The 25,317-nt window shown below is 50.6% G+C and overlaps 4 protein-coding genes and 2 long non-coding RNA genes across 13 annotated transcripts in view; 4 read left to right on the top strand and 2 right to left on the bottom strand.

Annotated features, from left to right (window-relative positions):
* The window catches only part of NPRL3 (NPR3 like, GATOR1 complex subunit), a 41,240-nt gene extending 36,433 nt beyond the window's left edge, over positions 1–4,807 (bottom strand). For 4 of the 8 annotated variants that reach the window (XM_033517792.1, XM_033517793.1, XM_015642683.3 and 1 more), the window contains exons 1-2: positions 4,645–4,803; positions 3,232–3,301 (exon numbers count right to left, since the gene is read on the bottom strand). In XM_033517792.1, coding sequence (XP_033373683.1) covers positions 3,232–3,301; positions 4,645–4,762 — 188 coding nt within the window. In that variant the 5' untranslated portion in view covers positions 4,763–4,803. Of the gene's footprint in view, positions 1–3,231; positions 3,302–4,644 lie in introns of all 8 variants that reach the window. The other 4 variants (XM_033517794.1, XM_033517795.1, XR_004499376.1 and 1 more) reach the window with 3 other exon arrangements.
* A 5,195-nt stretch (positions 4,808–10,002) lies between these two features.
* Positions 10,003–12,130, top strand: LOC107211131 (hemoglobin subunit pi). The gene is made up of 3 exons (XM_015642700.3): positions 10,003–10,174; positions 11,104–11,308; positions 11,853–12,130. The coding sequence occupies exons 1-3, from the start codon at positions 10,080–10,082 to the stop codon at positions 11,979–11,981; spliced, it is 429 nt and encodes a 142-aa protein (XP_015498186.1). The 5' UTR covers positions 10,003–10,079; the 3' UTR covers positions 11,982–12,130.
* Positions 12,131–14,320: 2,190 nt separating this feature from the next.
* LOC107211130 (hemoglobin subunit alpha-D) lies at positions 14,321–15,263 on the top strand. The gene is made up of 3 exons (XM_015642699.1): positions 14,321–14,491; positions 14,605–14,809; positions 15,085–15,263. The coding sequence occupies exons 1-3, from the start codon at positions 14,400–14,402 to the stop codon at positions 15,211–15,213; spliced, it is 426 nt and encodes a 141-aa protein (XP_015498185.1). The 5' UTR covers positions 14,321–14,399; the 3' UTR covers positions 15,214–15,263.
* A 2,115-nt stretch (positions 15,264–17,378) lies between these two features.
* Positions 17,379–18,206, top strand: LOC107211126 (hemoglobin subunit alpha-A). The gene is made up of 3 exons (XM_015642682.2): positions 17,379–17,539; positions 17,673–17,877; positions 17,979–18,206. The coding sequence occupies exons 1-3, from the start codon at positions 17,445–17,447 to the stop codon at positions 18,105–18,107; spliced, it is 429 nt and encodes a 142-aa protein (XP_015498168.1). The 5' UTR covers positions 17,379–17,444; the 3' UTR covers positions 18,108–18,206.
* Positions 18,207–18,306: 100 nt separating this feature from the next.
* On the top strand, positions 18,307–22,107 carry LOC117245129. Its single transcript, XR_004499377.1, has 2 exons — positions 18,307–19,578; positions 19,673–22,107. It is a non-coding gene; the product is annotated as an uncharacterized LOC117245129 (long non-coding RNA).
* A 1,330-nt stretch (positions 22,108–23,437) lies between these two features.
* LOC117245130 lies at positions 23,438–25,311 on the bottom strand. The gene is made up of 2 exons (XR_004499378.1): positions 25,057–25,311; positions 23,438–24,161 (listed from the first exon to the last, which is right to left on the bottom strand). It is a non-coding gene; the product is annotated as an uncharacterized LOC117245130 (long non-coding RNA).
* Between the last annotated feature and the right edge of the window lie 6 nt (positions 25,312–25,317).

The raw sequence follows: 25,317 nt of genomic DNA, 5'->3' as shown, positions 1-25,317 counted from the left end.
ACACACCTCAAACACTTTTGCTGCTCAGCTTGCTTTCAGCAGGAAATAAAATATGTATTCTGAGAACCCAAACACAGCTCCATCGAGCAGAAATTAATACAGGCAAACACACCCCAGTAACCCAGAGGAAGGATTATCATGAATAGCCTGCCATTGTCTCTAAGAAAACCAAAAAGCAGAACAATGACCAGGAAATTGAGCCTAGAGGCTAAAAGAAATCCAATTATCTATACAAATATGCTACATGGAAATGGAGTTAAGGCACCTAAACTGATCTAACTTTGTCCTTCCTGAGAGTATTAAGAAATACATCCACCTGAACTGCTCTAGGAAAGGTCAGCTCCAAAGTAATTGATCTAGGTTCCAACAGCTCAGGGGGAAAAAAGCAACAGTAAATCTTACCTAGGACACAACTGGTGCTAGATTGCTAATAAATTAAAGACAGACACCCAGTATAAAGAAGGATGACCAACCCTCTTAGGAACCATTGCAGCTACAAGATAAATCTGAAATAACCTTTGTACTGAGCATGCAGAGGGAAAAACCCAGCCCTATAACATTTCTGAACCTGCCATACACCGCCACCACCACCAACTCAACCTACGGGTCTGCCCACCCACAGCCTCAGCTTGTGCCACCAGAAACACCCATGGGTGCTCCTGACACACAGGGATTGAAAGGAACCTCTTTCCAACTCTTCCTCAACAAAGTCTTCCAAAAATAATACAAAACCACTTCATAAATTACTTTTATTGTGGACAATTTCAGTCAGAAAATCATCACCACCAGAAAACAGACTGGACTTGATGCTGATGAACTCTCTCCATAGACTGAGTGCACTGAGTGTCCAGGAAGGGAACTGCTGTGCTGCTGAAGGATCTTACAGGGATGGAGCTGCCACTGAAGGAATGGCTCTCACAAAACCAGTTGCTCCATTCCTAGTCTCTGATCTTCAATAGAAACACACAAACTGAACAAAAATTCATAATGTTGGTGAGGAAAAAATCAGTGATGATACTGGTTTCATGGCACATGAAAGTTAAACTCTCTTCCTTTCCCAGCTTACAAGGCAAATGCATCTCCCTCCCTCCAGGGGATCTGCATTTTTCTGTATCCAATCTCCCCTTAGAATCTCTTCTGTTCCAAGGCACCAATTTCTGTTACTCCTAAAATTACCAGATACAAATCAAAGTTGGAGCGATCCATTGCACAGTTTTGAAGATGCCTTTTTGTCTTCTGCTGGAAAAAGCATCTGTGTACTTAAAACTTGAATATTTCTTCCACCTGTATCAGTCAGTGAAAAATACGAACTCTGCCAACAAAGCTCCTCTTGTCTAATTTAAATTGACAGCATTCAGTATATAAAGAGCATCAGCATGTTCTTCTACTAACAGGTACCACTGAAGAGGACACATTTAACTGCTACATCACTTGTGTGGGATGCAGGGGACTTAGGAGTGATGATTGCACTGCTGCCAGGAAAAAACTTTCAACAATCAAACTGGAAACAAACACCATTTTGAAAGGGATTTTTAATTTCAGAAATCAGATGCCCAGCCATGTAAGCAGCACCAGCAGTGGGCTGGACTCCAATATCCAGCATCTAGAAGAAATAAGCTTTCAGAGCAACAGAAATGCTGCTGCTCTTCTATTTCCCTTTCATATGCGTGGGAGATACAGACAGATCTGAAAACTTTTATTAGTAACAAATACCTGACCGGGAGATTAAGCATGAACTTTCACGCCCAATATTCTGGACATCACTGCAATGAGACAATCTAAATATTTGTTTAGTGTAGGTTTCAGGAAAACACCAGCAGTTTTCTCACCTGACCATTATTTGAAATGATAAAAGCTTTTCCTACATCACTGCAGTAACCATGTATTGTTTCACACTAATTCAGCAACACAGGCAACATACAATAAACACAGCCACACATTAAGTGCTTTGCCCAACCTGCCAAAACAGCACAGGCAACAAGAATCAGTGTCAGACAGAAGTTGGGATCATTCCAACATCTTCTTAATCTATCTAGGGAAATTCTAGAGCCAGGGGTTTGAACAGCCACCAACAAAATCCCTGGGATAACCAACAAACGTGTGCACTGAGCCCTCCTGCTATCCACAACCCTGTCTGAAAAGCCAGTCACCAGTTCCCAAACACACAAATGGTTTGCTCCCCCTGAGCTGTGCCCTGTCCATACTGCACTCACTGGACACACAACCAAAGGTTGCATTGCAAGGTTTCAAAGGCATCAGAAGAGGCAGGAGATATAAATGATCTCAAGCAAAATGTGTTTTCATAAGATCCCAGTCCTGGAAAACCAAATTAACTGATGATGTTTACAGTCATGTAGGTGATTTCAATTTCAGCTAAACCATTCTCTGCCACAGAGGTAACAGCAACCTTATTTTTTTTTTTTTGGTTGGGAGAAAGTGATGATTACTTCCTTAGTACTCTTATAAAAGAGAAGAGCAGCAACTACCCCTTTTTAATTAATGCTGCAGATTAAACTACATATCACAAAAAAGATCTGCAAGTGAACTATGGGCTAACAGACTAAAAAAACTATTTTCTCTCCCAGATTTCTCCCGTATCTAGTAGTGATAAATTTAGAACTACACAGCAGATTTCAAATGCTCAACAAAAACTAATTAGAAGGTCCATCCATACATACATGCTGAACACTGCCTATTTTCAGTGTGTTTGTTACCCTCTGATTTCCTGTACTTAAAAAACTCCCTTCAAGTCTCAGTTTCCTTTTGAGCCGCTATGTCACTCCACTGACACAACAGCAGCTCTGTCTGGAGAAACAAAATTAGTTATTCACTAGTGCACAGCAACTCCATATGACTATTACATGAGCTAGGAAAGAAGTTGAGGCAAATGAAAAATATATCCAATTAGAAGTAGGCAGGTAAAGAAAAGTGGGATTTTACCAAAGGATTAATACTCCTACTTTTGAAAGGGTAATATTGCCTTTCTATTGATCACAGAATAGCTGACCTATACCTTGCCCAGAAAACAACTGATTCAGCAGCATTCCCCCATGAGACAGTCCTCTTTACTAAGCACCAAGTTACTCATAATTTGATATTAAAGCATTTTTGGCCAGGTTGTCTTCTATAGAGTCCAAGAGAATGTACCTAGAAAGTAGGAGGCAAGAGGGCAGGAGGCTGTCTCTCCTCCATTTCAACCTCTTAGGCCAGGAGAAATGTTTTTCCTCCTACCTGGAGTCCCCATCTTGATCTTCTGTGGTGTCACCAGAACCATTCACAGCATATCGACTCCTTGGCTTGTCTGAAGCAAAGAATAAAGATAAATTTACGCAGGAACAATCTGCTTAATGTGTGTTTGTATATTTTTCTATTCTCACTCAAAAGAACGTAAAAAAGATAGGAGAAAATTTTTATCCTTCAGGGAATGAAGAGGAGAAAGTGAGAAACATTCACAGAAACTGACACAGGTAACAGTTTGCAGCTCAAGAGTGAAAAGTAAAATTCTGACCAATGTAATTTCCCTCCTTGTTGCTCAGGTTTTGGGACAATTATAATGCTCCCACAGTCACAGGAAGGGAAATCCTTTACCAACAAAAAGCAGGAGTGGGGTGGCAGGGAAACAGTCAGCAAAGGGAAAAAAAACAAGTAATCTTTCAGATTTTATCTATAAAAATGGAAAGGGAATTAGAGATGATTCCTCATAAAATGACTCACAGCCTAAGCAGGGAAGTCAAACTTCTCCTGACACAGCCATTAGCACACAGCCCAAATCACACAGCTTCATCACCCTGCAGCACCTTTAGGCCCTGATACTGGTCCCAGCCCAGCCACAGGCACTGTCCCAAATCGCGTGCCTCCAAGCAAAGGTGCTACCACTGCTGGTACCTGAATAGTCACTGTCCTGTTTTCCAGGAGAAATTAAACCTCCTCCAGCACACTATTCAAGACCACAGACTAAAGTTTTGTCATTTCTACCCATTATTGGTTAAAGCTTATAGTGTTTACTGAACCCCTTCTTCAAAATCAGTGCCTTCCTTCTCTTTCTGCCTCCTCCTTCCCCTGCAGCTCCCAAAACTCACGGGCTTCACCTGCCCCGGGGACAGCAGTAAGGCACCAATGTGGATAATGAGACCTGGCAGGAATGTGGTTCATGTGAGGTGAGATGGGAGGGGGCCCGGAGCACCTGCAGGGCAAGGCTTGAGAGGTGCAGAGTCCCATGGGGAGCTGGAAGGGGTGCCACGTTCTCATGGCCAGTGTGAGGGAGGGGTGCCAGGTACCCACAGGGAGTGTGAGGGGTGTGTGGGATGACAGACACCAGAGACAGTGTGAGGGTGTGGCGGGGGGAGTGACAGGTACCCACAGAGTGTGAGGGGTGTGTGGGCTGACAAACACCGAGAGACAGTGTGAGGGTGTGGCGGGGGGAGTGACAGGTACCCACAGGGAGTGTGAGGGGTGAGGAGTGCCAGGTGCCCAGAGACAGTGTGAGGGGTGCCAGCCCCCATGGACAGTGTGAAGGATGTGAGGGGGTTCCAGGCCCCCACGGGGGGTGTGAGGGATCCGTGTGGCCCCCAGGGGATGATGCCAGGCCCCGGCGGAGGCTGCTGCGGGCGCGGGGCAGACGCAGCTCCCGGTGTCGGCACTTACTGTCCTGCGCGGCGGGGTGCTCGGCGCCGCGCTGGAACGGGAAGCGGAACAGCAGTTTGTTGCCGCGGCTGCCCGAGCTCACCAGGATCACGCTGATGGGGCTGGTGCTCTCGCCCATGCCGGCTCGGCTCGGGCTTCCCGCAGGAAGGGCCCGGCCGCGGCGCCTTCCGCTTCCGCCGGCACACGGCGCTGCCGCCGCCACCGGCCCCGGCGGGGACGGCGCGGCTGATGCCTGGGGCCGATGCCCGGGGCCGGGGCCGATGCCCGGTGCGGCCCTGCCCCTCGACCCCACGGCCCGTTCCCAGTGCAGCCCAATGCCCCCAGTTCTGACCGGCACCTCACATACAGCTCCATCCCCAGTACAGCCCAGTATTCCCAGTTCTGACCAGCACCTCGTACCCCATAGCGCCATTCCCAGTACAGCCCAGTGCCCCCAGTTCTGACCAGCACCTCACACACAGCCCCATCCCCAATATAGGCAGGTGTCCCCAGTTCCAACCATTAACTCATGCCCCCACAGCTCATTCCCAGTATAGCCCAGTGCTCCCAGTTCACACCAGCACCTCACCCACAGCCACATCTCCAGTTATAACCAGCACCTCACCCACAGCCCTGTTCCCAGTACAGCCCAGTGCCCCCAGTTCAGATCAGCACCTGACACCTACTTTTTCTCAATCATCCCAGTGTCCCAACACCACTCCCTGTTCCACACACTCCCAGTTTATTCCAGTGCTTCACATGCCTGCAAGCAGCACCTTCCAGCTCGGCCCAGTGTCCCCAGCATGGCCCAGCACCCCCATTTCAGCCTGGTACCCAGACAGTGCGTGGTGACCCCAGCCCTGGACCCCTCCACAGGGATCCTGGAGTGCCCAGTGCTGTTAGTCGGCTACTTTGAGTCATTTGTGGGCTTCCAGACATTTCAGTCATTAACTCCAAAACTTTCCCGAGAGCTGGTAGCGAAGAGCAGCGAGGTCTCATCATCTCCCTCACGCCCAGACCCCCAGAGGTTATCATCCTCATGGAAAGAGTGGACAGGCACTGCAACTGCCCAGGGCAGTGGGAGAATCATAATCCCTGGAAATATTCAATAAACATGTGGATGTGGCACTTTGGGACATGGTTTAGTGGTGGGCTTGGCAGTGCTGGTTTAATGGTTGGACTAGATGATTGCAGAGAGCTTTTCCAACCTTAACAATTCTGTAATACCAGGATGGCTGCAGCTGTGGAAATCAGACCTGTGGGCTCCCCGTGCTCATGGAAAGGCTGGCTTGGGCTTGTTGCTCATGTTCACAGTTCTGGTACACCCTGCCTGTGCTTTTACTCCTGCCTCTGGATTAGGAAGGGTGACATTACACCCCTGGCAGCAGTCTTGGTGCCTTCATATTTTTCTTGTTTAACCGAGATCAGAAGTTATCAGTAATTATATTTGAGGATGCCCTGGGGTTTATGCAAATCCTTCTGTATTTCACTGCATTACTCAGATGCTTGGGCACTCTGAGATATCCCCAGTCTGGGTTTTGCTCTGCAGTCCCCCCAGGGACACGGGACAGAGGTGGGTGACTGAAGAGGGAGATGAGCAGCCCCAGCAGGGTGTAATCTGCAGGGCCATTCTGCACAAGGCCAGCGATAATTATTGAGCAAGAGAAGGTGATGCTGAGGGGAGAGAGTTGTCCTGGGATGATTAAAGACCAGTCATGTTATCACAGCAGAGCACTCCTGGTACACCAGCACTGGGTTGTCACGTTAAAATTTCACTGTGTCTGCCTCAAAATATAATTTTACTTTCTTAAATAATAAATTATAGGCCTATCTGTCATTCCCAGCTCTTGGACATTTAGCTGTAGTTTGCCTTGTCGTTTAAAGCAATGATTGCAAGTTCTTCAAGCCCTAGTAGGAAATTAAAGAGCGAAGCCAAGATTTAGACTCCACTTTTCACACTTTAAAAATTTAATATGCCTCAAATATTTTGGAGTTAAAGCAGATGTATATGCCCCCTTATGCACAGAATTCTCCTTGAGGGCAGGGCAATTCCTGTGGATAATACAGGCCCAATGGGAAAGTTATCCCTGATCTCACAGTGATGCCATTCAATCTGATTTACAATCAGGGCTGTTGGAAATTAGAGTCCCACCTTTACAATTAGCTAACAGGTCTGTTGCCTGCTTCTGCTGTTTAAAATGAGAAACCCTGGTAGCTGGCTTTTGGAAGAGATTTTTGATTAAAAAAGACCCACATTAATTTTTTTTAAAAAGAAAAAATCCCCTTTGGTGATTTCCTGACAAAGATTCGTGACCTGCCCATGGACATTCTGCAGTGGAGGTGTGGATCACCATGAGAAGCAGCAGCAAGAGAGGAGGGCAGGCTTGGTGGGGTTTCCCAGAGGACATGTCTTCACCCCTGGCCCTGTGACACAGGAACAGCAGCAATCATGTTGTGTCCAGCTCTTTGCATTCCTGAGGCCAGAACCCCCTTGTCTCACCACCCCGTGGGTAGCTGCAGCCCTGGGATGAGGAATTTGGCTCAGAGGTTCATGCAAAGCTATAGGCAGTCATTTTCCATGTCACATTGTGTTGAGGATCAGACTTCTCCCACCAAGCTTGTTCCTGAGGAGTTCCCACAACAATCCCCAGCACAGCCCTGATCCTGAGTGAGCAATGAAGTCCTTCCAGCAAACCACTGTCACCTTTTGGCTGCTCTGGTTTCTGTGATAGTGCAGGAGTAACTCTCAGAAAAGGAATTAAAATTCCATCATGATTTCAGTGATGATGAATCCTCCCGTGCAGACATCCCTCTGTGTGCACACAAATCTTAATCCGGCAGTCACAGAGGAGGAATGCCCAAGTTACACAGAATAGGAAGGAGTGCTGATGGTCTGTGCCTTATCCCTGTGTTTATCTGGGTCACAGCTTGGTTGAGTAACCCCTGATTAAAAGCACTCTCACTGAGGAGAGCTTGGAGCACTGCCATGCAACACGTCGTGTAAGAGGCAGCACTTTGGGGAGGAGACAAAACCATTCTGTAAATGGATATTTCACAGCAGCATCTATATTTTCAAAGTAAATTTTCTATGGAAAAACTGCAAGTTTTGAAAATGTGTGTAGCAAGGAATGATGAATACAGCCTCTCTTGGTACTGCCATCCATTTAAGTTGTATGAACTGAATACCACGTTGTCCATGCCCTGGCTCTGCCTATGCTGTCAGTGGCACTTTGAACTGGGGACTACACTGCTCTGCATCTGTGTAGCCAGAGTGAGCTCTGAGTTTTCAGAGGATGTGTATGGCACTAGCAAAGGGAAGGAATACAAAGAGACATCTGATAATATTCCCTATGGTAAAGCAATTGTCCTCCTTGGGTCTCAGGTGAGTCTGCTTTTATATCCCCTCTTAAAGTGAGTAAATTACCCAGCCCACGGTCAGAAGGACTGAGGAGGAGCTGTGGCACTGAACACAATCTGAAACTAAATTCCAGAGGAGTTGTTGGCCTCCATAGAGGATATGATAATTCAGGATCCCCAAACCCAGCCAGGCTCGCAGACTCGGAGCCCCCAAGTGCTTTGTGCCTGCCTTTTGGGAAAGCCCAAAGTTTATTCTAATTTGTGTGACAGATGGCATGCAGAGAAGCTTAAACCAGAGCCCAGTGCAGAGTAGAAGGGGTGGGTTTGAGCCCTTCTGCAAGTGCCACTTGCCCCAGCAAAGTGGGGACACCAGAGGATCCAGAAGTTGCTGTCTGACCTCATCCCTGGTTCTGACCCTACCACTGGTCCATTCCCACCTTGAGCCCAGGATGCAGTGGCAGAGGCACAGCCCCAGGAAAGTCTCTTTGTGTCTCTTTGTAGTGTATGGATCAACTCCTCCAGGCAGTGGAGTCTGCCCAGAGAGGAGAGACTTATCCCTGTGTGACAGCCCAGGGAGAACCCTGCCATACACACTCACACATATGGGTGCCACCTCAAACCCAGCGCCTTTGCAGCAGCACAGCACAGCTCCCTGTGGCTCCTCAGGGGCTCCAAGGCCAGCACACACTCCTGTGTGACACCTGTGCTTCAGTACAGGTATCCATAGGCTGGACATGCCCCAGTAAGGATCATTTCATCCCTAGAAGGGATTTCCCTTTAGCAGGAAGAGCATGGCTGGGGAACACCCTCTGTGGCAGTGGGAAGTGCTGCTGTCAAATGCAGACATCTCTGGCTGAGACACACAAGTGTGCAGGGCTGCTTGGGCAGAGAACATTATCTGACCCCTCTGGCTGTACCAGCCAGTGCTCTGTGCACAGCTGCCAGCTCTCAGTGGTGATGTCGAGGCTGCTGTAGTTTATCAGCATGGCAAACAGATTTACCTCTGCTTTATGTGCTGGCAGTGTGTTTACTCTCAGAGGTTCTGCAGCAACTGTCTCCAGTAGGGTATTTCTTTGACACTTTGCTCACTTATCTGTGATTACAGACCTGTGCTGGTCTTCATTTTGCTTGTTTGGTCCTTACCTGCCATCTGCTGTGGGACCAGGAGCTCCTGTGCATGTTCAGCACATAGCACAACACAGCCAGCACTAACTGGAGTGCTGAGGGCTGTTTTACAGTGCAGGGGAAAATTAACAATAAGATCACACAGTTAGAAATCAAAGGTGTGCAGTCTGAGAATTACAAAAAAGAAATCTGACTGGGCTTTCTCACACACACACATTTTTCTAGCACCATACTCAGTTTCACAGACTCTATTCCTGTATCCAAAGTAATCCTTCCTATCAGTACTGTTACAGGCAGCAGTTGTAAAGTGAGTCCCTAATTCTTTGCAAGAGGCTGGAAAATTTAAGTCCTGAAGCAAATGGCAAAATCTGCACTTACTTTTTAAAAAATTGGGATTTCATTTCTCCTCTGAACTACACTACAAGATCTCCCAGCCAGTCCTACCACTACCTACAAAGCATTTTATGTGAAATATTGCACATGGTGCAGCCACATATATTGGAAGTGGCTGGGTCAGAAAAGCCCAGAGCCTTGTGTTCACATCTGTGAACCAAGGGAGGAAATGCAGATTCCTCTCCAAGCTCCTTAGTATGCTGGAGTCCACATGCTCCTCAGCTTACAGATGTGGCTTAGTGCTCCATCAATGGAATTTTGCAGCATTTTCTCTCTGTTCATGTATCAATATGTGTCCAGACAATTTCTTTGGACCACACAGCCGTTAGGTTAAGAAGCAAGAAGCTGATAAGGCCGGCAGGCGAGGAGGGCAGTGTGCTGACCCTTGCCGAAGTAACCATTGCTTGTTGGGAGATAAGCGTCCCCCATTCCATGAGCAGCCCTCTGGAGTGACCAATGAGTGTGGACAGGGACCAAGATCTGCTCCCCCCTTCCCCTTTATAACCAGGGCTGCCAGGGTGGTGAGTCCAAACCTCTCTGAGCGCTCACTGCAAGGGGACAGAGCCAGCACCTCCTGCACAATGACGCTGACCCAAGCCGAGAAAGCCGCCGTGGTCACCATCTGGGCCAAGGTGGCCACCCAAGCTGATGCCATTGGGGCAGAATCACTGGAGAGGTAAGGCCACAGCAGGCCTCCAAAGAGGGCTTTGCTATTGGGATGCATCTCATGCAGAATTTGGGTGAGCAAGAGCAGGCTGGGACCAGGAAGACTTGATGAAGAGTTGTGCTGTTTGATATGTAATCTTCAGGAGTTATATCTCTGCTGCTAAATGTTTCACAATCTAGCAGTAAACCATTTTTTTTAAACAATTTAATAGGATTTTTTTCTCCTTATAGCCATACAGAAGAATTCATTGCCAGAAGCACTGGTGAGGAATTCAAAGTCATTCATACTCAGTGTCCTAAACACCATTATCCCTGTTAGGGGGTAAAATTGAAGTGGTTTATTGTACAAGTGATGCACTTTCTCTTACAGTTTTTATGCATTTAGAGAATAGCTATCCACTAAATTCACTGGATGCTCAGGTTTCATTGTTCCAGTTGGTGAGTAACAAATTGTTAGGAAACAAGACAGCTGAACCCCCTGCATGAAGCATGGCACAGTAATTCAAAGTCCATACCAATTAAGCAAGCTGGCATAAAAGGGTCTGGAAATAACCAGAAATTCTTGTTATTCAAAGTGATTTAAATGCTGTTTACAGCTCAGCATAAAGTATTGTGATCCTCCTTTCAGGATTTTGAGTACCATTCATATCAATTCTGGTTTGTTCATTTCAGTTTGAAGGTCCTGGAAACTTGGTTATAATATAATACAGGAAATTTGGTGACAAGTTGGGGGTTTTATTTATTAAAAACAAAACCAAACAAAACCAAACCTAAAACTACATTAAGTTTTAAATAATTTTTAATTCTTCTCTAGTACCTACAGATAAACATGCTGTCTAATCTGCACATGCTGCAGAAGGTTTACACTGCACTTGTTCTGAGGTTTTACCACCTCACACCATTTCTACTGCTCACCCTCTTCCTCATGTTCTCCTCCAGGCTTTTCTTCAGCTACCCCCAGACAAAAACTTACTTCCCTCACTTTGATCTGAGCCAAGGCTCAGCTCAGCTCCGTGGCCACGGCTCCAAAGTCATGAATGCTGTTGGGGAAGCTGTGAAGCACATTGATAACATCCGAGGGGCTTTGGCCAAGCTCAGCGAGCTGCACGCTTACATCCTCAGGGTGGACCCCGTCAACTTCAAGGTGAGTGAGCACAGAGACTTTCAGGGGTGGAAACTGCCATCACAAAATTAGAGACCACAGGTCATGTGGGCTAATGGCAGCTTGATCCCTGACTGCTGCTCAGCCTGTTTCTCATATGATTTTTAACCTGAGATTGGGTCTTTTAATCAAAGTTTTGGGCTAGTGCAGGCAAAGAACTACTCGGGTGGCTCCTGTGGTTTGTGTTAGACAGACTCAAATCTCTGCTGTTTTTGCTGTAATTCATGAATCTGCCTCACACATCAAGCTACATCACCTGTCTTGAACAAAGTTTTAATAAATTATAAACACTTTGTTGCACTTGAGGAAGGAAGGGGCACATGGAAGAAGGAGTGGGATCAAGCAGTGCCTTTTGCCCTGTACAACAGACAACTGTGCTTCTTCACTCCCATCTCAGGCAGCAGCACTGCCTGCTTGGGACACATAGCTGTCACCCCCGAGCATGCTGGGCCCAAGGTGCATTGCAGACCCCTACACTGATACCTGGTACTCATTGTGATGGATTTCATGCTGCTTTCCCTTCCAGCTGCTTTCCCACTGTATCCTGTGCTCTGTGGCTGCCCACTATCCCAGTGACTTCACCCCAGAAGTTCATGCTGCGTGGGACAAGTTCCTGGCCAGTGTTTCCTCTGTTCTGACAGAGAAGTACAGATAAATGACCTCAAAAGAGGGTGAGGGATGCCCATCCACAGCCCAGCCCTGCTGCCACAGGCTCTGGTGTATCAGCTCTTCCTGAGCAGTTCTTTAAATCCCTGCTGCAGGAGCTCAGTCATCTTCAAAACCCAATAAATAATTCAAATGTGAGCTATGGTCTCTGTGCTTTCATCTCAATGTGTTCTGCCCTGACTGTTCAGGCAGGGGTGTTTTGAAATGTCTACAAAATATGGAGGGGGAAATACCAGACTTTATAAACTCATATACTAATTCATATACTAATGAACTCATACTAATTCATATGCCAGTTCAGTGGGGATAACAAAACATTCAGTGGGAGCAACATAGCATTGAACAGAATGGGCTGGAGCCCTGTGACAGCAGCTGCCCACCAAGGTATACCCACCACAGTCTCTTTCCAGGCTGACCAGGAAAGAGTCTTTTACCCTGCTAGGACACTGAAGGGACCCAGGTTTTTGCCTGACTTATCCAAATCCCATCCCAGCCTGTTGGGAACCAAACCTGCATTGCAATGCAGGGTATTGTCCTCTCGTGCCTCTCCCCATGGGGTATGGATGTGGTATCTGATGTCTTTCTTCTTTGGGTTAACTCCACTGTGCAGCCACCGCACCCCAGCTGCCCACGCACCTCCCCCCCTCCCTGCAATGGGATGAGGTGAAGGGTAAAGGAGGATAAAGGCAAGAAAAATTTGGGGAGTCGAGATCAAACAAATAAACAGAAATAATTGTTTAGTAAGTGAAGACTAAGTGGAAGCACAGGGAAGAAAACAAAACAGGGGATGCAAAGACAATCACTCACCATATGCCATGGGTAGGCTGATGTTCAGCCAGTTCATGAGCAAAAACCATGGAGAACCGCCCTAAAACTCCCTCAAACCCCTTCTTTTCCCTTTGATTGCTGAGAATGGTGTTATATGGTATGAAATACTTCTGATTAGCCTATCTGCCTGTCTGTGTTCTCTCCCACCACCTCAAAATCTATTCCCTGGGTGGGGGCAGAGTGAGAAGCAGAGACAATCTTGATGCTGTGCAAACACTGCTCAACAAAATCTGGAACATCAGCCTGTTACTGGGGCCAGTTTGACCAAAAACCTGAAGCACAGCACCATGTCAGTTCCTGTCTCAGAGACTTTTGGCATGAAACAGTGTGTGCAAAGCCTTCAGCCTGCTCTGATGGCCAGCCTGAGCCAGCACAGCAAGTGGCAGTCCTCGTCTCATCCATGGAATTTAGGGACTGTGTTTGGACAAGAGGGAGAAGGGTGATGTGGAAGCTCTCAGGCCACCAAATGGCTCTAAACATGTCACCACAACAGCTTTTAAAGCATTCTGCATCCATGGATGTCAGGTAACCTGGAAGTTGAAATCCATGTCTTCTGTGCTAGGGCAGCATCTGGTGTGTACCTTACCCCGTGTTTGCACCAACTCCTTCCTGCAGAGGCTGAGAGAAGGATGTGAGAGTCAGAGGAAATGGCCTCAAGATGTGCCAGGAGAGCCTTAGCTTGGATATTAGGAAAAATTTCTTCACTGAAAGCATTGTCAGGCACTGGCACAATCTGTACAGGGCAGTGGTGGAGTGCCTGTCCCTGGAGGGATTTAGCAGATGTGTAGATGTGGCTCCGGGGGACCTGATTTAGTGGTGGCTTTTGCAGCACTGGGGGAATGGTTGGGCTCAATGATCCCAGACACCTTTTCCAACATTAATAATTCTATTATTATAAAATTCTGCTGCTGTATGACCAGCCATCATGTGCCCTGCAGGATTTTCCAGCATTTATGGGGAGAGGCAGGAGCACACTTTGGGGTGGGAAGAACTGACAAGCATCACAGGATAGACTTTGATAAGACCATGAACCCAATGGGGAGGTTGTTCCCTGTCTGGGTTTCTCTGGAAGGGCTCATTCATGGCTCCTACTCAGAGGCCCTGGGGCTCTTGGGGTAGAGAAAGGTGCCAAAATCTGGAGGGGACATGAGACACTTGTGGGACCTACCTCAACACCCTCAGAGCCAGGGAGGATCCTGGCCCATCCGTGGGGAATGCCAGATCACAACAGGAGGTTTGAGGACATGCCAGCCAGGGTGGACAAAGCTGCAGTACCCACGGGGCATGCCCAGGGGTAAGGTACCAGCCTAGTAAGGTGCTGCCCCCTGCCCCATTCTGGTGTTGGGCTGGTGCAGTGGGGCAGGACAGGCAGCCAGGCCCTCCAGGAGCCTCCTTAGGGCAGGGCCCCCCCGAGGTACGCGGGGCCCCCAAGGCAGCGCCGCAGCCGCTCCCAGGGCCCGGCCATCCCTTCACCCCTCAGTGTGATAAGATAAGGCTGGGTGGAGGTACCAGCAGCTATAAGAGGCGTCCCTGCGGGTGTTGCTGCCACCAACCCCTGCCCGCTCTTCCAGCCGCCACCATGCTGACCGCCGAGGACAAGAAGCTGATCCAGCAGATCTGGGGAAAGTTGGGTGGCGCCGAGGAGGATATCGGAGCCGAGACCCTGTGGAGGTACAGGCCTGGGGACCCCATGGGAGAGGGCCACAAGGGGTGGGAGCCCCACAGCGGGGCCAGTGTGGTGGGTCTGGCTGGGGTCAGCACCACTGACTGTCCCACTCCCCCAGGATGTTCCACGCCTACCCCCCGACCAAGACCTACTTCCCCCACTTTGACATGTCACAAGGCTCTGACCAGATCCGTGGCCATGGCAAGAAAGTGGTGATTGCCCTGACCAATGCCATCAAGAACATCGACAACCTCAGCCAGGCTATGTCTGAGCTGAGCAACCTGCACGCCTACAACCTGCGTGTGGACCCCGTCAACTTCAAGGCAGGTGGAGGATAGGGATGGGGAATGGGGCTGAGTTTGAGGACAGGGATCAGAATGGGGGAACAGGGAGCAGGGGATGGGGAATTGAGACTGAGGGACAGGGAATGGCAGACAGGGATCAGGATGGAAGCCAGGGGATGAAGGACAGGGGATGGGGGAGGGGGATCGGGGTGGGAAGCAGGGGATGGGGTGCAGGGGGTGTGGGACAGGGACAGGGAGTGAGAAGGGGACATGGGGGCTGGAGTGGCTGTGCTAAGCCCCACTTTTCCTTGCAGTTCCTGGCGCAGTGCTTGCAGGTGGTGCTGGCTACCCGCCTGGGTAAGGAGTACAGCCCCGAGGCACACTCTGCCGTCGACAAGTTCATGTCTGCCGTGGCCAGCGTGCTGGCTGAGAAGTACAGATGAGCTGTCAGCCGTGCCTATGTGCCATCAATAAAAAAGACTCTTTTGCTGCAGCAACGTGTCCGTTTGTGCTGGGGCCGGGGGCTGGGGTGGGCTGGAGTGTGGCTCCTGCTGGAGAGAGGGGTGACAGATGTGTCATGGGAAGGGCAGCACCAGCCCTGGGCTCCCTGGGTGTCCCCCAAGGTCCTGCTTGCTTCCAACCCTCCCCAGCACAGGATACAGCTGATAGCAGGACCCAGGGAATGGAGCTGTGCCTGCATCCCTCCAGGGAGCTGGGCCAAGGCTGCACCAAGACAAACGTGATCCTCACATTCCCTTGAAGGATTCCTGGGGGGTGATAGGGGTGTAGGATAAATCCTGCCTGTGTACATCTATCAAGATGGCTTTCTAGGACTTCCTTAGGAGTGCTGTGGGAGCTAAGTGCTTGCACGAGCTCCAGAAGCAATCTGAGAATTCATGGAGTGAAAAAAGTCCACCACAGACCATTAAGCACGAAGACTGCTCTGGGACTCAAGCTCCTGAGCCACAAATCCCAGTCAACTGCCAGAGAAGAACCTCCAGACATGCCCCACGTGTCTGCTCTTCCCCTGGGACCTGGGCAGGGTAGGAATAGGATGGGCAAATCTGCAATCCAGCATAGGGACACTGGTTTCAGGACTTCGGAGCCTGAATTTTTAAAAAATCAGTGGTCACAGGTAGTGGGCTATGAGATACTAAACTAGCCCTGAGTTTGCTCTGTGCTGTGACACCAGAGGGAGGAGATGAGATCCTGCAGGAGAGAGGTGCCTGAGTGTCCAGGTGCGGGCAGGAGGCAGGTGGGGGCATGCAGGGACCCTGCTTGCTCACAGACATGGCAGGCCCTGCTCCTGCAGGTGAACCCACAGCGCTTCTGCTCCATCCTCAAACATCCCAGTCCACATCCCGGTGTGCTCGTGTGCACTTTGTTTTTGTGACACCAGTTTGAAGGGCTCTGCTGCCTTGGCAGCTCCCCCCTTGCACAGACATGCAGCAGACACTGCCCTGCTGCTGCTTCCCAGAAAATCAGCCCCCCCCGACCCTCCCTCCCCACTCTGAAGTGGTGCCAGACCGAGCTAATCTCCCCCAAACACAAATGATAAGAGCCTCAGCCATGGGGGAAACACCAGTGTGAAATGTCAGTGCTGCTCTGCGCCACCTGCTGAACCTGCTGAGAGCTCTGCAAACCCCCTCTCCCTCCTCATCTTCCTCACCACCCTCATCTTCCTTGCCCTCATTACATTCCTCACCTTCATCTCATCATTTGGAGCACACAGGGCTCACCACAGACCACTGTGGCCCCTCGTATCGTCCCAAAGCGCTTGCAGCAGGGCCCGGTGCTGATCCTGTGGCTGTGCCCCGTGTCCTCCCTGGCCAGAAGTCAGGGTCCCCCAGTGCCCCAGGCCAGCAGGGCCAGCACAGGCAGCGCAGGAGAGGGGACTGGGGCAGGGGAGCTCCGGGCTCTGCTAACAAACACACTGCAGTTCACGGAGCAGGGGCTGAAGAGGACACACTGGGGGCTGGTGTGGGGTACGATGGAGTGGGGTGTCCTGGGGAGCGAGAGAAGGGAGTGCAGTGGGGCAGAGAGCACCGGGGCTGTGCTGGATGGCAGGGGCTGTACAGGGACAGCACATGTGTGTGTAAGGATGGGCAGTGCGGGTAGGGGCGGTGTGTGTGTGTGTGTGTGTGTGTGTGTGTGTACAGGCTGCTGGATGGCCGGTCTGTTCCTGCAGGTGCACAGGGGCTGTGGGGGCTGTGGGGCACGGACTGCCCCTCGCTGCTGCCCCAGCGCCTGGCCAGAACCATCCAGGCTGTGCCAGGAGCATCAGTGTCACCCCATGCCAGGGGACACACACGGGCTCCTCTGCCAGTGCCAGTGCAGCCCCCAACCACAACCCATGCCATACACCTAAACCTAAACCTCATCCTAACCCCAAGCCTAACCCTGGTACCATGTCAGTGTGTGTCTGTGGGGCAGGGAGCCGCTCTGGAGCAGCCCTGACCGTAACCCCGAGCAGACCCCGCGGTGGCGGTGCCGGTGCCGGTGCCGGTGCCGGTGCCGGGCGGAGCGGGGCGGGGAGGGAGGGCGGTGGCCCCGCCTGGCCGGGATCCAGCACCCCCGGGCCGGGCCCGGCGGGCGGAGCCCCGGCAACGTATATAAGAGCGGCGGCGGCCGGCGGGGACACCCGTGCTGGGGCTGCCGACTCGGGGGTGTCATCATGGTGCTGTCCGCCGCTGACAAGTCCAACGTCAAGGCCGCTTTCGGCAAAATCGGCGGCCAGGCCGATGAATATGGCGCCGACGCCCTGGAGAGGTACAGTGGCTGTTCCCGGAGGGACCCTCTCTCCTCTCCAGCCCCGACTCCCTCGCATCTGCCCCCTCCTCTCCCCATCCGTCTGTCCTTTGCCGCCCTGTCTCACCTGTCTCTGCACCCCTCTGTTCTCCAGGATGTTCGCCGCCTACCCCCAGACCAAGACCTACTTCCCCCACTTCGACCTAAGCAAGGGCTCTGCTCAGGTCAAGGCTCACGGCAAGAAGGTGGCGGCTGCACTGGTCGAAGCTGCCAACCACATCGATGACATTGCTGGTGCCCTCTCCAAGCTCAGCGACCTCCATGCCCAAAAACTCCGTGTGGACCCTGTCAACTTCAAAGTGAGTGTCTGGGAAGGGGTGACCAGCCCAGCCTCCCTCCTGCACCCCTTGGCTACCCCCTTGCCTCATTCCCTTGCTCACCACATCGTTTTGCCTTTCAGCTGCTGGGCCAGTGCTTCCTGGTGGTGGTGGCCACTCGCAACCCCTCTCTCCTGACCCCAGAGGTCCACGCTTCCCTGGACAAGTTCCTGTGCGCCGTGGGCACTGTGCTGACTGCCAAGTACCGTTAAGACGTGTACCGTGGGCAGAGCTGGACCCAACACACCACCAGCCCTCCAGCAGCGAGCAGTCAAATGTTCTGAAATAAAATCTCTTGCATTTGTGCTCCAGCTCTGGTGTCCTGCTCTGTGTGCTGCCTGCGGGAAGGGAGCGGGGGGGATGTGCTCTGGGGCTCTGAACTGGAGGTCTCCCCACAAGGTGGGTACATGGAGGAAATGGGCTCTGGTTTTGCTGTCGCTGAGAGGAGGCAGCATCTGGTGGGTGGTGTCCAGCAGGCAGACACTGCTTTGCTGCCCTGGGGCTCTGGGAGCAAACAGAGCATTTCTAGGCACCAGTGGAGGGGAGAGACTCATGGAAGATCTGAGGCTCCCTGCAGAATTCCACACTGGGATCACCTCCTGCACCACCAGCCCCATGCACCCATTTTCAGGACAGTGTTGGAGGGCATCTCCTCCTGGAAATGTTTGCAGGAGACACAGGAGTACAGGGGCTCCTGGCAGCTGTGACCCTCTGCCTGGTAGCAGAGTGAGAGCAGCCTGAGGACCTCCCTGTGCCAGGACATCTCTGCACACCCAGCACACAGGGCTGTGCAGCGGTGCAAGACTTCTGTCTCCACCTAATGGTCCTTTGCTGGGGTGTCACTGCCAAGGGGTCCTGGGGAGCTGCAAGGGGAGCAGATGGGGCTCAGCTCCAGATCCAGCAGTGTGGGACAGTGTCAGGGCACAAAAAGGAGCCCAGGAGTTTTGCTGGTGTCTGCACCCCCCCCAGCCCTTATCGCAGCCTGCAGCAGGGTGGCCGTGGTGGGGGCCTGATAAAGGAAAGTGAGGGCTCTCCTCCAGCTGTGGGTGTGGTGAGAGACTGGGCAGCAGATAGTCCCAGGAGGCTACAACCTGCCAGGTGCTGAGTAAGGGCTGGGAGGCCCTTAGTGAGGGGGGAAGGTTCAAGGAAGCCTCAGGGTGGCTCACAAAGCCAGCCAAGGTTGGCACAGGCTCCTTTGATCCTTGGCACTGGCAAGCATGGCCTCTTCCCTAGTCCCACAGCCTCCAGGCACCATCAGTGAATGCACGGAGACAGGAGAAACTCCAGTAACTCCAAAGAGAGAAGGAGGCCCTCCAGGGTCTCTTGTGCAAAGCACCACAGGCATCATCATCCCACATGCCCACTGTTCCTGGGCTCAGGGAGGAAGGCAGGAGAAAGCCAGTCTGGGCATCCCTGGCCAGTCTGATCTACCTTTGGATAGAGCAGGTGCTGGAGCAGGTTCCACCCTTCCAGCCAGGAGCATCACCCAGGCAGAGCTGTCGGCACAACTTCCTGGGGATCTCGTGGAGAACCAGGATATGGTGGGGACCCAGGGCACCCCGGTGTGCAAGGAGGTGTGAACTGGTGGGGACAGCACTGGGAAGAGCCAACCTCAAATCCAGCACGGACTTGGGCTCCTCCAAACCCAGCCCCTGAGGGCTGTCATGGCCCCCAGCACGGTGGGTACGTGAGATAAGTGTGGGGACAATGTGGGGACAATGTGCATGTGAGGGGTGAAAGCTGTTCCCAACCTGCTTTAGCTTCTGCCTTCTCCCAGGCCGTGCTGTGACCTCAGGCAGGACACATGGGCTGGCCGTGGGCAGTGTCCTGCCCCTGCAGCACTTTGCCGAGGTTCTGCCTGGCCCGAGAGCTGCTGAGCTCGTGTTGTCCCAGCCGTTTGTCCCTGCTGCCACAAGATGGGGACCTCAAGCCGTGGTGCTTTATCGGGGCCGGGCAGAGGGTGAGGGCTGGGAGGAGCGGGGCTCCCGGGTGCTCTGGGGACACTGCTGCCGGCTCGGAGCGGGGTGCAGGACCCCTCCCCATCATGTGCCGAGCTGAGAGTTCCAACCCCGGCCCCCCCCCTCTGGCTCATAGCACAGGGGTTCCCTTCGCTGAGCATCCCTTGGTGGCCATGGCTTCGTGTGCCCCAGGACACACAGCCTGCCCCGTGGGACAGACACGCTGGCCACAGCTGAGCTGCCATCCCTGCATCCCTGGAACCCACCAGCACCACAGCAGCCCTGCTCTGGAGCGGAGCAGTCAGGTATTTGCCCCAGTGCTGGCCCAGGCAGGTTTTGCAGCCGGCATTGCTGCAGCTCCAGGGCTGGGGAGAGAGCTGGAGGCAAATTCTGCATTGCTACAGCGGAGCAGCCTGAAGCAGCCCCAGGTGACTCTGAGGAGGTGGATTTGGACACAAAGCCCCCTGATCCAGGCCATGGCAGCACTCAGGAAGCCAAATCACACCAGGCAGCTTCCACAGAAGAAAGAAGACGTGTATCTCCAGGCCATGGCTGTTTTGATGTCTCCACTCTCTGCAGGCCTTTCTCAGCTCTCATTTATCCTTGATGGACAAAGCAGCCGGGTTCAAAGATACCCCCAGAACAGCACAGTGTTCTGTTCTGTGGTGTCACCAAGGCAAGTGGCATCTCAGAGCTCATTTTTATTGAAATGACTTCAGGAAATGAGCTTGATAGTAGAGATTTACCCAATCACAGGACTTCCACCAGTCTCCCGAGGGGCTGCAAACAGCATTGGCCAGATAGGTTGGATTCTAATCTTGTTATGTTGGCTAGATAGTCATGTCCCTTCAGAGTGTGTCCTGGAAAGGGACACAGAAACATGTACTTCTGGAGGAGGTCAAGCATCCCAGGGGAGTTTAACAGGAATTCTCCTTGAATTTTCTATCTTCCCAGTAGCAAAGGGGATCTAGCAAACAAGCAGTGGGAAGATAGGGAATTAATTCTGTGCTGGAAGCTGATTTCAGGAGACCAGTTGAGAGATCCTCTTGTTTGAATGAGGGAAATCGTGGTGTGTTTTACAAACTGTTCTTTTCTATACATCACACATTGGAATTCAATATGGCAATAGTGTAATCCATGAGTGGTGCAGCCAACAGGTCTTCTGCTTCTTTGCTGTGTGTTTGGACAGGCACTCTCTCCTAAATGTCAGATTTTCCCTGCTGAAATGATCTCCCTGATTTGTCTGGACCCTTTTGAATTTTAAGCCAGTGCTTGCAGCTCCTCCAGCTCAAGAACATTTGACAACTTAATAAGGACATTCTCCACTACAACACAAGTTATTGATGACAGCACAGTAAAGAATAATGGTAAACAAAGAACTGGAATCTGTCACGGAAGGAAAACAGACTCATCTGAAAGGATTCATTCTTGGCAATGACCATGATTATTACTCATCTCCTTCTTCGATTAAAAGTCCCACTGTTTGTTGTTGGTTTTTTTTTTTACTTGAAGCCAACTGGTTTGTAGTTCCTTGGTTTCCTCCTTTTACCCTGCTAATGATAAGAGATGGTCTGATTTCTGTGAACCCATCCCCTTCCCTCTTTTCCCAGAGATATTGGATTTTGGAGGTGGCTTCCATCAGTTTTTGAGGTAAAGGGGATTTTTTTTTTTTTCAGGCAAGCAGTCTGAAAATAAGGAATGATTGAAATACACTTTAATTCAAACTTTTTGGAATCCTCCCACCTCCTCCACTGGCTGTTTCACCAGTGGAAAAAAGGAAAAGTGGTAGAAGACAGAAAATGAGCATTGATTAGATTTTCACTACAAAGATGGAAATTGAATAGAAATGCAAAATCTTTCTTCCTGCTGGTTTCCCTGTCTTCCTACCACACAGCAACCACCTGGGAGATCTGATTTTGCTTGGAGCTGAGATGATAGGCAAGGCTCTGCTGGTGACATCAGCGCTTCCTCTCTCCCTGTGTTGTTTTTCTGTGTTTTTCAGCAGCAGAAGTGCCATCTGGGGAGGGCACAGCTCTGGTTGTGTTCCTTCAGCTCCCACACAAGCAGTAATAACAATTCCAGAGGCTCCATTCCTGCCTGTTGCCTTCAGCATCTGTCTGCTGCTCACGAATTTGCTCTACCTTTTATAAACCTGCTGATCCTATTTGTTTCCACAACCTCCTGTGGCAGTGAGTTCCAGAAGTTCATTCTCCCACCTGCTCCAAATAAAATCCTTTTTATCCATTTTAAGTCAGTCTACCAGACTGATTGATGGCCTCTAACTCTCATCATACACCAGGTCCACATTCTCTCTATGATTTTGTAGGGCTGGCATGTTTTTCTTCCCCTTCTCCTGAGAAAAATCCCAACCTCCCCAGAACTCCCTGACATTGCAGCTCCCCCATCCCTTTGATCTCAGGTGCCCTGCTCAGGGCTTGAAGTCCACAGTGTTCTTACATCCTGAGATGTTCTGTTGTGACAGGACAAGGGGTGATGGTTTCAAACTAAGAGGTTTGATTTCGATTAGACATAAGGAAGAAGTTTTTCACAATGGAGGTGGTAAAACATTGGCACAGATTACTCAGAGAGATTGGGGTGCTCCATCCCTGGAAACTTTCAAAACCAGGTTGGATGGGGCCCTGAGCAACCTGACCTAGTGGAAGCCATCCCTGCCCATGGCACAGGGGATGAACTGGACAACCTCTAAAAGTCCCTTCCAAACCAAATTGTTCCATGAGTATAGCATTTTATGATCAGAGGTCAGACCTGCACAGATATGGGTGCACCCAGCTGTTACACAACAAGCAGGAGGTCTCTCTCATTTTGCAAGCCCAAGCCCTTCCTGATGACATCGACATATTTTGTTGGCTTTTTTTTTTCTGCACATCAAGCCTACAATTTTGGCAAACCATCAGTGAGGACTCCAGCGTCTTCTTCCTGAGATGTAATAGCCAGTGTAAGTCCAGCCTCCTCTGTTTTAGATAACATTTCCCTATCTCTTTATCTACACTGAAAGGATTGACCTTCTGTTTTCCCATTTGTGAGTAACACAGAGAGCTGCACAGTGCAAAGTTCCACAGAGTACATCAAATATCCTTTCAGCAGTCTCCTGCAGTGATGGAGCATCATCTGACTGTTCCGTAAAAAACTAAAACTGTGCAACTCTAACAGCAGAGTTTTGGTCCCTAATCCTGGGGTACAGTTCTTCATTGTACTCTTCCTTCCCCTGTCAGAGTGACTTCAAGTCAGGCTGCTGTGGGGGACACAATTCAATGAAGATCTAGCTGAAGATAGTTAAAAGAGAGAGTTTTCCAGTCAGTGCCACTTTTTTACTCCTTGCACTAGGATCAAACAGAGCAGCAGACTGTGCCAGCTCTGTTCTCCCCAGAGACTTTTGCACATGGCCAGGAGGATCCCAGCTATGGATTTATGGAAAGCAATACAGCAAAATGTGCATTGCAGCTGCTCATCCAGAAAGCTTTTAGACATCCCTCAATAGCTGAGCAGCTCAGTGCCTTTATTAATAGTAGAAATGTATTTATCAAAATTCATGGGTCAGCACAGTTAAAGCTCCATAAATCCAATTTGCACAGGCCACCATTATTTATTTTTCCAGGTTGTTGCCTCAAAGAGGGATACTTCCAGTACATAATCCAGACTTCTCCACAAGGCTGTTTGAAACACTGTAGGAAATACACTCTGCAGAACAGGGTCTTCCTCTTTTCTCTGATTTCCTGATAAAGGGCTGTATTCAGGACTCATGACCAAAGAGCAAGAAGCAGAAGTGGTCAGCCCTAACCATCACAGGGACACCGACACCACATCCAGAGTGTCACTGACTCAGACAGAAGCGCTGGCCCCAGCACGGCCGTGGTCCCTCAGGCTTCAGCACAGACAGAGCCCCCCATGTGGTTTTCTGAGTCCTGTGGGTTCTTGATGCCACAGGATGAGGCAGATGCCACTGCAGCTGTATCTTCTGCCTGGCTGCAGGTCTTTGTGACCCACCTGCAGCACTGCCTGTGCATGTGGAGGAAGCTTCAGCTTCTCCAGCTCCAGCCTCAGCCCTAATCCAGCTCTGCAGCCAAAACGAGACCGTCCCTGGCCCAAACTCACCCCTTCTTGGCTGCCTAGCCGAAGGGAAAAAGAGCAGCCCAGACAGACACTAAGGCAATGACAACATTTTCATGTCCCCATGTGTTTGGAGCAGCTGTCAGTCTGGAGGTGGCATGTTCTACAGCATCCATCCACACAGTTACAGCCAACACTGGAATGCTTTTCTTGGGAACAAGCAACTCCAAGGGACCCAAGCTGTGAAAGAAAAAATGGGTATTGTAACACATTCTGGATCTGACTTTTCATTGTGTTAGATAAGTTTAATTTATGCTCAAGTCTTTGAGGTTCAATGCCATTTTTTTTCTCTTTTAAGAGGAAAATTACTAGAAACGGCACTTCAAGAAAGTTATTTGTAAGGGCTGATTGGAAATGAGCTGATATCTTTAAAAGTGGAGCTGAAGGCTGAATTAATGTGGGATAGGGACAGAAGGGTTTATTTGTTTTCCTCTTAGAAGGAGAGCTCTGAAAATCCAAGGATAGTATCACACAGGGGCAAACAGAAATGAACAAGCAGTGAGCAAATTGAAGCTGGAAATTAGCAGAACAGTCTTTTCCCATCCCTTGAGCTTTATGTGCTCAAGCTTCTGGGCTGACTTCAGGGAAGTCTCCTCCTAAATCAGATGAGGACACTGCCAGCTTTGAGCACACAGTCTGCTCTGACTGGGATTTTGGTGATGTCAGAGTTCCTAGAAAATGGCATGCACTTCCCTGGGGGATTTCCTTCCCATGACCCAGGAGTTTGTTACAAAGAGTAACATCTTGTGAGAGCAACCAGCCAAGATTTTGAGTTCCAGAAGTAGAAACTCCATTTCCAGGTGGTTGACTGGGAACAGGCCTGAAGTCCTCAGCTAAGCTGAGCCGTAAGGGAGTGGTGGGATTCTTGCCTGAGCAAGGACTCCAAGTCTGTCCCTAAGCTGCATTGTTTCTGCTGGGGAACTATCCCAAGGAAAACACAGGTAAAAGAAAATCCTTAGCTGTTTTGAAATCAGCTGGAAAATGAGAGAATGAGTTGACCGTGCCTATGAAAGGCACATCTCCCGTGAGTCCCATGAACATGGCAGATGGGTGAGAGCAGAGAAAGCGATCGGACCTTTCAGGAACGAGCATCAATTAAATCACCCATCAGTCGAAGGGCTGAGCCTCCTCAGCCATGTCCCGTCTGAGCGGCGGGCTGTCCGCTATGACCGAGGCGTGTGAATATTTGCGATTTCAGGTTAAACCCCTGTCAAACACCGCCTTCCTCGGCCTGCACGGCGCCGAGAAGCGCAGCCGGGAGCACCCCCTGCCCGGTGCCCGGGATGCTGCGAGGCTCATCCCGGGGGCTCCCGGGGCGGCTCAGCTGCGAGCTGCG

Source organism: Parus major, chromosome 14, assembly GCF_001522545.3.
Source record: "Parus major isolate Abel chromosome 14, Parus_major1.1, whole genome shotgun sequence".
NCBI lineage: Eukaryota > Metazoa > Chordata > Aves > Passeriformes > Paridae > Parus > Parus major.
The sequence above is the reverse complement of the archived record's forward strand: the minus strand, read 5'-3'. Positions and strand labels throughout refer to the sequence as shown.